Source organism: Athene cunicularia, unplaced genomic scaffold, assembly GCF_003259725.1.
Source record: "Athene cunicularia isolate RWA unplaced genomic scaffold, athCun1 chrLGE22_part1, whole genome shotgun sequence".
NCBI classification, from domain to species: domain Eukaryota; kingdom Metazoa; phylum Chordata; class Aves; order Strigiformes; family Strigidae; genus Athene; species Athene cunicularia.
The window spans coordinates 548,269-559,808 of NW_020799534.1; the positions used below are offsets into that span (position 1 = coordinate 548,269).

The 11,540-nt window shown below is 53.8% G+C and overlaps 1 protein-coding gene across 1 annotated transcript in view; it reads right to left on the reverse strand.

Annotated features, from left to right (window-relative positions):
* Positions 1-8: 8 nt before the first annotated feature.
* SLC4A8 (solute carrier family 4 member 8) overlaps positions 9-11,540 on the reverse strand; it is a 15,007-nt gene continuing 3,475 nt past the window's right edge. The window contains exons 5-20 of the mRNA XM_026867622.1: positions 11,238-11,302; positions 9,206-9,235; positions 8,438-8,521; positions 6,825-6,900; positions 6,360-6,495; positions 6,009-6,183; positions 5,742-5,875; positions 4,595-4,840; positions 4,388-4,493; positions 3,309-3,470; positions 2,740-2,853; positions 2,229-2,390; positions 1,446-1,697; positions 644-712; positions 106-279; positions 9-59 (exon numbers count right to left, since the gene is read on the reverse strand). Coding sequence (XP_026723423.1) covers positions 9-59; positions 106-279; positions 644-712; positions 1,446-1,697; positions 2,229-2,390; positions 2,740-2,853; positions 3,309-3,470; positions 4,388-4,493; positions 4,595-4,840; positions 5,742-5,875; positions 6,009-6,183; positions 6,360-6,495; positions 6,825-6,900; positions 8,438-8,521; positions 9,206-9,235; positions 11,238-11,302 — 2,036 coding nt within the window. The remainder of the gene's footprint in view (positions 60-105; positions 280-643; positions 713-1,445; positions 1,698-2,228; positions 2,391-2,739; positions 2,854-3,308; positions 3,471-4,387; positions 4,494-4,594; positions 4,841-5,741; positions 5,876-6,008; positions 6,184-6,359; positions 6,496-6,824; positions 6,901-8,437; positions 8,522-9,205; positions 9,236-11,237; positions 11,303-11,540) is intronic.

The following is an 11,540-nucleotide window of genomic DNA, read 5'->3' on the forward strand; positions in this document are numbered from 1 at the left end:
CAAAACCTTCACAAATAAGATGGAAGATGCGGTGAGGCCAGAGCTGAGGCTCCATCTCCCTCCAGCGCTGCAAACATCCCGCTGCCCAGCGGCACCGGCTCTTACCATCATGGGGAAGATGGCAGCGGCAGGGGACACCCTGATGGCCCAGAGCAGGACGAGGCAGATCAGCTGGATCACGGTGAAGAGATGCACCTTTCGCAAGGGGACGTGCCGCAGGTAGATGAAATCCGGCTGGTGTTTCTCCGGCGTCCAGAACAGCTTCAGGCGGTCAAAGAACTGCAAAATAAAAGTGAGAAGTGGCCACCTTGGGACTGCAGGAAGTTTCTGTCCCTGTTGAGACGTGGGGGGAGTTTTCAGGACCTCGCATGCAATGAGAAATCCTGGATCCCACTGTGCTCCTCCTGGGAGCAGCCCCCACTTTCCCTTCACTCCAGCTATAAACCCGCTTCCCATGAGGGCTGCCCACCAAACTGCCGTTATTCCACGTTGGTCTATTAACAGCCTTTCCTGGCCCACGGAATCCCGCCCCCGCAGCAAGGATTTCCACCAGTGGGAGAAACTGCCTTTCCTTGGCCCTGAATTCCCCCATTTTCACGAGGTGGAACACCAGGGAGCCGACACGCTGCACGAGAGTCCGTACCTGAATGCCTCTGAGCGACGACACGCCCATGTAGAGAAAGACGCCGTAAAGCACCGGCATTGGTATAAACTGAAACCAGAGAACACAATGTTTGGGGGTTAAATGGCATTTTCAGAATTACCCCTCTCTTCTACAGGCACTGCCTAAAATTGCCTCAAGCTTTCCACTTCCCACAGGGTTACAGGTGTGTCGGGTTCTCCCCCTCAGAGACTCTGCGTGCGAGTGAGCTCATGCTCTGCTTTAGGCTGAACCTTGGTGTTCCCTTCCATCAGAATAATCCTCTTTTCTGGCAAGTTTGGAGGAAAAGAGGGGATTTCACCCGTGCTAACCTATGCCATGTTCTGTTTCTACATAGTCTTGGGGCAACGTGCAAAAGCAACGTGCCTGCTTTCAGCCTGGAGAGGAGATCCCTTTGTGTGAGGAACCCCCTGGGGACGATGTGTTCAGCTACTGGGAACGGCAGTTCTGGGGCACTGGGGGCAGCAAACTGCAACCAGTGAAGTGCTGCCTGTTCGAAAGAGAGCGGACGTCCTGCTCTGAATACACTCAGCTGCAACCCACAAACACGGGTGGGCCTGAAAGTTAAAGCCGCTGCGTTGCTCGCTTGCCTCGAGCTCAGCAAACGGGGCTCTGAAGGGCTGGAAAGCCTGACCGAGGCTGGTTCCCCCCGCGGGTCAAGCCCCAAGGTGTGGGATCCCCTCCTCCTCCGCTCCACAACCGCTCAGCCCTGCGGAGAGGGGACTACTTGTGCATAACCCCCAAAAAGCCCGCGGTCGTTGGGTGTTCTGCGATTTCCTCTCACCTTTAGCAGAGAAGTGAAGAAGACGGAGCAGCCCATGAGCACAAAGATCATCAAGCCCGTGACCCTCTGCTCTCGGATCCCCAGAAACTTGGGTTGTTCTCCTGGAGCTGAGCACTCGGACTCTACTTTGAGGCTGTTCACGTGGGTGATGGACAGGATGGTCGAAGCCACAAACCAGGGCAGCCCCATCACGGAGCAGACCCCGAACATCACGGCCAAGATGAAAAGGTCCAGGTGGTACCCGCATCCTTTCTGCAGGGAGCAAAACAAGAGATAAAGCATCCCGCGGCACAAGAGCAAGGACAACGTCACAAGTCAGGCTCAAACCCTACTTGAGCACAAGCCAACTTCTTGAGAATTTAAAACAATTGGAAACGACTAAGGATGTAGCCAGCCTCTGCACAAGCACCTGCAGCCAAATCTGGCAGGAGTTCAAAGTGGATTTGGAGAGACTGTTTTGTTCATTCATAAAGAAAGATGTGACTCTGAGTTACCCCTGGCAGCGCATCAAAACAATTCCTTCCCCCAGCCGCTGCTGACATTTTAAAACAAAACCACGCTTCTATATTGCTCTAAGATTACTCTGGGGCTCCAAAAGATCGCTCATCTGAACTCCCCTGCCATTTGCTCCCTGCGTCACCAGGAATTCAAGAGAGCATCCTGCCCCGCAGCCTGACGCTGTTCCAAAGCAAGGCCTTCACAAAGCATTTGGAATAGGAGCTTCTCCCCATCCCTGCAGCCCGGAGTGGGCTGGGGGTGGGGTCATCTCTTGCAGCCCCGTACCTTCAGCCTTTGCTCCTTCCCGTCCACACTAATGGAGGTGATCTGCTGGTCCATGAAGATCAAGATGGTGCAGAGCAGAGCTGGGATGAGCGCAGCCAACACCGTCCACCAAGGGTTTGGTCCTATGGGGTTGATGAACCATCCGCGGTCGTCTCTGGTAGGCTGCAACAAAGCATCACATCTCAGCATTGTCTCCCAGCCCAGCCCCTTCGCTGGCTTTGATTTTCCCTCCCTGCCTGTGTCAGAGCATCTCCCAGCCCTGGCTCCACGTCACCCTCTCCCGGGGGTTCAGCAGTGCCAGTGTCCTCTGTGCAAGCACCTACAGATACTTCTGCAGGTATCTAGTCTGGGGCTGCCTTCTCATTTCCAGAAGGAAACGACGCGTTCGGAGGTGGAAGAAGAGATGGTCACACCACCAGCACCTCCTCCAGGCTCAGCCCTGTCCTGCCCCGACATCCCCTTGGGGCATCCCCAAGAGCTGAAACCAGCTCCGTGCCAACCCCCCCGTTACCTTGAACATATGGGGGATGTGGAGCTTCGGGGACGGGATCCCAGCCATGAAGTCCATGAGCACCATGATGACGATGGTGAGGAAACCAGCAAAGTCACTTACTGTGGACCGTACCTGGGGCAAGAAACCAGACTGAGAGGGGCATCGCAAACGGGGCCCCAACGCGAGGTGGAAGAGTTGGGGACATCAACAACGTGAGGGCGGGTTAACACCCCACCACCCCCCCCCTCTGCAGGCATGCAGCCACATCCCTTGGTTAGGTGCTGCTGCTGTGTTTGTCCCTGGGAGATCTGGTGCTTAATTGGGTGGAAAAGGGCTGTTTGAGCTCAGACCTCTGAAAAAATAAATAAATAAGGGAACAGGCTGCCACTACAGCCACGCTCACTGCTAAAATGGGAATAAGGCACCGAGGCACCATTTGTTCCTCATTTGAGCCAACTTGCCCCTTGAGCACATGATGCACAGAAGGTGGGAAAACCCCAACACTTTGGAAGACCTGATCTCCCACTGCCTGAGCAAAAAATCACCATGAGCGTGGGGACTGCTGCGGGCCACCATCTTCTGCTTACCCTGGTTGGGAAGTAATGGATGGTTTTAAACTTCTGCAATAAGGTCAACAGCACAAAGGTGAAGAAGAAGAGGATGCAGCACCAGAAGAGGACATTGGGCGCGTAAGGGCCGTTGTGTCCGCAGGCAGGTCCTTGAAACTCTCCGTGCAAATACCGACATTCCTGGAGAAACAGAGCGTCAGGACACAAAGGCTGTGCACGTGCGGCAAGGAAACCTCGGGTAATGAGCGGGATTGGAGGATCGTGGTCCAAGGTCCATGACCCTGTGACTGCTGCTGCTCCTGGAGATTTATAGTGAAAGAGCAGCAGCAGCTGAACGAGTGACACAGGGAACTGCAGAGAGGAGAGCGGAGAGATGGGATGTGATGGGCCCCCATAACACAGAGCCAGGGCACATCCTCCCCCAGAACGGCAGGCAGCCATGGCTGAAGAGGACACCAGAGGGGAAGGAAACGCTGGAAACTCTTGGAGACAGAGAAAGAGGGAACGGGGAAGGAGCTCTAAGACAACCATGGCAGGAAACGAGAAGAGACAAATCGTCCCTTCCCAGTGGAGGCCTCGCAGAACCTGGCCAAGAGGCGATGAAGATATCCAGAGGAGCCTCCCATCCTATGCCTGGGCTCAGCTTCCAGCAGCAACAGCCCAAGAGCTGCTCAGACATGAACATTTATGCACATACTTGCAGACAGCACTGAATAAAGGAGCAAGCTCTGGAGATAGTAGGAACCAATTAAGAAAGCCAGTTACTCCCTTCAAGATTGAACTTAAGTCCTCCAACTGCCACAAGAATTAAAGCAGCCACTTAATCTTGCTCCCTGTCAAAAATATTGTCTGGCAACAGGGTTGAGGACATTAATTTCCCATTCTGATGGGGACAAGGTGGGCTGGAACAGGTGGACTCTCCTTTCCAGGACCAAATGGCTTAAAACCACACAGGAGATTTAAGCAATGGCTTTTCAGAGCAGCACTAGCCCGGTTTGAAGCCCATCATCACCTGAAGGGCTCTGACTTTTGCACCATGCAAATTCCTCTGGACCCCATGGCCGCAGGATGAGGAAGCAGTGGCTCGGGGCACTTACAGACACTGTGAGGTTTTCCCAGGCGATGCTGGACACACTGATCTTGTTGCTCTCCCAGAAGCGCAGGGTTTCGTTGCTGGGATGGGTCGGTGCCTCACACTTACAGCTGGGAGGAGAGAAGCCAAGAGAGGGGTCAGGGGATGGCGGCGGAGGTGCAGCCCTGAGCTCCTGCCAAGGCGCAGCCGTGTTTTAGGAGGAAAAACCCACTTGTTGGTGGTGAGCAAGTCGAGCTTGCTGTGCATGTGCACACGGTAGATCTCCAGCAGCTGACTCAGCTTCTCCAGAGCCTTGTAGATGAAGATGAGGCAGATGAGGGAGGTGAAGGCTTCGTTGGTGAAGCGGGTGATGTAGCACTCCAGAGAGCTGGCGTTGGTGGCCACCAGCACTATGCAGAAGAAGGCGGTCCACAGCCCGATGCACGCCCGCAGAGAGAGATAGGAGAGCGCGTACTCCCTGGGAAACCAAAATGACACCAAGGGTGGGAAGGGCAGCACGAGGCTCCGAGCCCGGCCTTCCCGCGAAGGGCGAAACTGGGAACAATTTAGGAGTCCGTCAAGGCTGCGGAGGGTAAACGCAGTTGCCGTGTGCTACCACAGCCAGCCTCGGGGCTGCAGTGCCGGGGGGGGGCTGCAGGAGCAGAGACCAGTTATTTCATTATCATCATTTAGCAATTATCTAATGGAGGCTAATTGAGGTCATGGAGCTGGTGTGGAAGGTGGTGTTCTCCCCCATCACCCTGATGCCCCAACACTGGAACCAGCTGGTTCTCTGCCCAGTCACCTGCTACCAGCAAGCTGGGGCTTAATAATCAACTTAATTGCAGTAAGGGTGGTACATCTCATGTTAAAGTCACCACGACAGAAGGACTGTCGTGGAAATAGCCATTTCACATGCAAAGCTCCTACATTTTCAATAAAATCATCAAAGCTCTAAGTGTAATCAGAAAACTATTTGGATATTTGAGCAAAATATCTTCCATCTCCCAGCAAAACCCAGGCTAAAAAGCACCTGCTTTTGCACTCAGAGAAAAGCAAGTCTTCCCTCCTCCCCAAACCAGACTGATTTGTCTCATCATCCTTGTGCAGCCCATCTTGGGCACCCACACTCTTGTGGCTTCTCCTCCTCCCGCTGCTGCACTTCAGCCCTAGAAACCCCAAACCCCCCATCCGCCCTTCGGAGGCCGAGGGCTCTTGCGCCATCACATACTAAAGCAGCAGCAGGCAACGTCTCGGACACAGAACACAGCTTAAATCTAACAACTACCACCAAAAAAAATAGAAGAAAAACATCTTTTCTCCATCACTGCTGCCTTGTGGCAGCTCTGGCAGCACCCAGCCGCGGCAGGCAGTCTTACTTGCAGAATTTGTAGAGGAGGTTCTCGAAAACAAGCGTGGATCCAGTGCTGCCGATGATGGCGAGGGGTTGGCCGGCAAAGAGGGAATACACCACTCCGGTCATGGATGCGCCCAGCAACGACTCCATGGCACTCTGTCCAGGGAAGAGGCAGGTCAGGGAATAAATCATGATGGAAAAAAACAAAACCAAAGCAAATTCACTGCAGCAAGGACTTTTGCACGAGTGTAACCCTCCCCCGTGCCACCCAACAGAGATTGGTGCTCACGATGTGGCCGTCAGTCGCCTCCCCCAGCAGCCCCCCGAAGGTGATGACCAGGGACATGCAGGCATAGTAGAGGAAGAGGAAGGACGCCAGACACTGCAGCCTCAGCCCGTCCCGAAAATCGCTCCAGAACCACGGGGCTTTCCGCTTCACATCCTGGATCAAACCTCCAAAGAGCCTAGAGGAAGGGACAATAAAAATTAGACTGTTCTTGTGGAAGAACACATGGAGAAGGCTCCTCAGAGCAGCACCCGCAGCTGCAAAGCCTCGCCTCCCGCAGAGCAGAAAGCAGAGCCCGCAGGCGCTGGCGGCACAGGGACTCCTCTCCTACCACAGCCGGCAGCAGAGACTTACCAAGGGTTACAGTGGTTGCCCGGCTCAGAGTCCTTCTCCTGCTCCCATTCCTGAGGGTTCTGGCTGTTGGGTGGGTGATGCTGTTGGCTCTGCCTCGCCGGCGGCGCCTCCACGCCCATGAACAGGGTCCAGTGGCCTGAGAAAAAGCAGAATTGGCAGAGATCTCACTATTGTGGGATGGTTGACGCAGACACCACGGTTAAATCAGTGCAGCCATCCCAGGAGGAAATACCAATTTCTCTTAATTTTGTGTTTTTCACTGGATCCCTGCATGTCACAGACCCGCCCTTTTACTGAGGTTTATTTTACTCGAGCTTTGCAACAACAGGGCACCAACAAGCGATGGCTCTGGGTCACTTAAAACTCACACCGTGGCCTTCATGGGGACTTTGTTAAAAAAATAATAAACTATGTGAAAAGACCTGTGCTGCCTTATTCAGAAGCACAGCACGTGCAGAGATTCACCTTCCAAACCCTCCTCCTCAATGTTGATGACGTTGTTCGCGCTTCCCATTTCAGTGACTGCCTCCTCGTCGTCTCTCTGGATAGCAACGAGAAGAAGGTACTGTCACTGATCTGCCCCCAATCAGAATTAATGTTTGATTCCAGTAGGAATACAGAATTATGAGAGATATTTTAGTAGGGTTACATGTTTACATGTATCTTGCGTTTTGCACATCTAACCAGAAACCAATGCTCCTCTGAATTCCTCCGTATAGCCTGTGCCCAGGCCGAAGGATTGGTCAGTGATCATTTACTGGGTACACCTGGATACTGCTTAGGGAATTAGATTTAGAATTGAAACTAATTCTGTTTGAAGTTGTTAGAGAGATGTCCAGACACAGAAGTCATTTATTCCCCAGAACACGTGGGATAATGGCTCAGATGTGCCACAACCTGAAATTAATGAGACCTGGGGAGAGCGAGCTGTAACAGCTCACAGAGCTCTGCCACGAACAGTGAAACCAGGGAACAGGGAACTCCGGCAGGGGAGATGGCGACCACCGACTCATGGGCCACCGACCCACACTACACCCCAGACTCAGTTCTAGAGATTGCTAAGCTTCAGCGTGCAGAATCGGAAGAGGGAGGGCAGTGTGATAATGGTTCCCAGGAATTCCCGTGTTTATGTATGAATACCTGATGAATATGCAGGATGGAATAATATATGGACTGTATGATCCTTGTGACCGGTGTGCGTTGTCGGTGAGAGCATGAGGCCTCTGCGTGCGCCTCCTCCAGGCACAGCCCTAAAACCATGGACTTGTAGGAGCTTTTTCTTCCCATACCCAAACAGCTCATAACATCTAAATTGTACACGAGTCGGGAAGGATTTACTACAGGGGGAGAGAGAGAGTTGGCTTTCAGACCAGAAAAAACAAACTTCCTGCTTCTTGTCATTCCTTTCTAAAAACAGAGGGATTTCCAAACTGGGTGAGAAAAAAAAACCCAAACCCTGCACTTCTTATCACACCCAATTTCCAAACGTGATACCCGCAGAACTTACTACACCGCCCATGGCCACCAACAACCTCCAGAGGCCCTCAAGAGCCTGCAAGGGCAAAGCTTTATCTTCAAAGCTCCACCACCCTCTGTCCCTTCTGAGAAACGCATCTTGCTCCCCTCTGGATTTGCCAAAAAAAAAAAACCAAACCCCAACCTTGGAAAAATCATGGGATGAAAGAGCTTATTAACAAAATCGCTTTAAATCACAATTTAAATAAAATGGCAATTAAGTTAGATCACGATTTAAATAACATTTCAATCTAAATAAAATCGTAATTTAAATAAAATCGCGATTTTAAAAAACTCAAGCTCAAGCGTGATGAGGGCAAACGGAGCGATCTGGGAGTCGCCACTTTCAAATGCCCCGCAGGCAACACGGGGAAAGTCTCTTAGAAACTACTTTGCCTCCACGCTCCAATCAGCAACGCTCAACCTGCCCCCAGCAGCCGTCCCTGGTGCAAAGCATCTCCCCCTGCCCATCCTCCTGCACGCCGGGGACATGCCGGTGGGATGTCAGGGAGAATTTTCCCCCTGGGATGCTCAGCCCCTCGGCAGAGCCCCGGATGTGGTACCTGTGACTCCATCGGAAGGATCATGTTGCAGCCCCCACTGGGGTTAATCCCCTCTTCAGTCATCGTTTTTGGGGACAATCGACCCTCCAGAGTAAGCAGGGTTCAGATTGCCCCAGGACACCAGTGCAGCCTCAGCGAGCGGAGCTCAAATGGCCCCCAGCACACCCCAGCTCCAGATATACCTGGTGGCCATTGTGATGTCATAAGCAGCCCCGGAGATGTCACCATGGCCATAGTGACGTCATCAGCTCTGATGCGGAGCCTCGCAACACTTTCAAGCCACACCCCCCAAAATCCTTCCTGCAGGTAAATCTTAGTGGATGGGGAGCAACCAGCTCTGCTTTGAGCAAGAAATATCCCGAATAAACGGGGTGCCGACGCCCTGGCCCCCCAGGGCAAAAGGCACAAGCAGTGGTTGGGTGTTTCAAAGCGTTTTGGGTTGTCGTTAAACTGTGGGAAGTCTGTGATGATAGTTTTGTTCTCGGGTGGACATTCAGATCTGTCGCTGTACGTTTGCAGGGTGCTAGTTGGTTGTGTTGGAAATAATTTTTACTTTTTTGGTTGCTGTTTGCTTATTTGAGGGATTCCACAACAGGGTTGCGCGTCATCCACCTTGCGCCTGGTGCTTCCTTCACAAGCTGGGATAGAACAGACGACTGGCTCATGGATTCATTTAATCTGAATGCAATCAATGCCTTTGGGCAGCTTTTCAACCCAGGAACATCCCCTTTGTTGGAGTCAAGGATGTCCACGGTGGGATCACCTCACCCGGAAGGTCCTGTGAGCCTCCCGGGAATGCTGCGAGATTGCAAATGAGCTTTAAACGACCAGAGAGGGTCTGGATTGATAGTGGCTGGTATTTCAGAGGTGGGGGGGGGATTCACCCGATGCATTCCTTGGTCCTTCAGCTGACAGCGTACTGAATTCATACATCAGGCTGTGAGAGTCTTTCCTGCACCTGCAGCTGAAATTAAGAAACAACGTCTGTGTGTTTTCTACAGAGAAATATACACCAGGATGCTCTAATGCGCCAACTTGGAGGCAATCCACAGGCAAAAACATTCTCTCAGTTTAAAACAACCATTCGGCAACTGTTGGATACAATTCCATCTTTTTAGTAAAAGCAACAGGTCTCTCCCCACCTAGAAAATGTAAAAGTGGTTTTAAATCTTCCTCAACCGAAACCCACAAGATTCTAAGCCACGCTGAGTAGGCCAGATCTGCAAAAACGCGGCACAGAAAACTGGTCACAGGAGGTGATTTATCCCGCGGCGCCCTGAGCAGTGTCTGGGGCTGGGTCCCAGCGTCTGGGAAGGGCGAGAAGGTCCTTGAACGCGCCCAGGACAACGGGCTACAAGTCTGGGGAGTATGAAATTGTGAGTCCAGAGGGGTGTGGATGTGACCCCCCCCAGCGCAGGGTCCCTCATCCCCACGCGCCCCACGCTGACGTCCCCGCCGAGGGCCACAACCGGCACAGGATGGCAGGAGGGTGGAGGAGGGAAGGGGCCTCTGGAGGTCTCCGGCCAGTTCGTGCCCACGGCCTCTGGTCCTGGCACGCGCCCCGCTAAGAGCCGGGTGTTGGTGCGGCCTCACCCTGAGCAGTGTCCGGAGCCCGGCCCGAGCTGGGGAGGGGCTGGAAGGCCGGGCCCTGAGGAGCGGCTCAGGACTCTGGGTTTGTGTCAGCTGGAGAACAGGAGCCTGAGGGGCGACCTCGTGGCTCTCTGCAGCTGCCCGAGGAGGGGACGGGCCGAGGGAGGTGCTGAGCTCCGCTCCCGGGGGTCCAGGGACAGGACGTGTGCGAATGTCTCCTAAGTGACCGGCATCTGTCCCCTCACAGCTCCCACCCGTGAAAACTTCCCGTTAGGAAAAGTTCACAACCTTTCTCAGCTCTCCTTTGTTCCAGACACCCTGACACATCCCCCTTTTGGAGCAGGGGTGGGGATTCTTTCATCGCAGACTCACTCCCATCACCCGTTTTCCAAACTCTTCCCCAGTCTGACGTGTTCACGGCACCAAGCTTGGCCCGGGCAGCTCCGGGGACAGCTCGTTATATAAACTGAGACCGCATCGACGTGGCCGAAGGCGTCCAGGGCTGCAGAACAGCTCCACATCTTGGTGTGGAGCATCCTGTAAAGATGCTCCCTCTGACCGGGGATTTTTCTTCATTGTTAGTGACAAAATGGTGAATGTTTCCCTGCTTTAGTAGCTTCCTTGAAGGATTTAAAGACATGATTTTTCTTCGTTATTAGTCAGAAAATGGCGAATGTTACCCTGTTTTAGCAGCTTCCTGAAAGGATTTAAAGACAGAGGATTTTTTCGTCATTATTAGTAAGAAAATGGTGAATGTTACCCCGCTTTAGCAGCTTCTTTAAATAGGATTTAAAAACAAGATTACAGAGCAAGGGCCGAGCCGAGGGGGTTTGGGAAGGATGGTCTGGGAGGACCCTGGGTCATGGAGCCACCTCCAGGGAGGGCACAGCCACCCTCAGGATTTTGGGGTGACCCCCCCTGCTCCTCCCCTCTGACAGCGTCACCCAGACCAGGACACTGGGGCTACAGGTCCAGGGAGGGTGAAATTGTAAGTCCTGGCCAAGGGGCACAGTGCAGCGATGGCCACTGACCCGGCTGGCCCCCTGCCTCGCCTCCGTGCACCCCCCAGCCCAGGGTGGCTCCCAAGCCCTGGCGCAGGGCTAGCAGGCGCAGGGATGGGGGTGACAGCGGGGCCACACGCGGGAGAAACCCTCTACCTCCCTCCTCTCTCCTCCTAAACTTGCTCTGATTCTCACACACACACACACACACACTGGTGAGCCTGGGGGGCCGTGGGCTGGATGGGAGCAGTGGCGTGATGTGACTGGGGACAACCTGGAGGGGGGGGACACACACACAGACACCAGCACCCCTCACTCCTGAGCTTCCACATCCCCCCCCGCCCCCAGCAGCCACGAAGTGCCTTTGTAGAGTTTTGGGGCAGGTGCTGGAGAGGCCACCGGGAGCAGCTGTTGGGGGAGGTGGGTCCCAGCAGCCACCCTGGGGTGGATGGGATTGGGGGGGGTGCGGGGGGTGTCCCCCCTCCCCAACTCACCCTCCTTCCCCCCCCCCC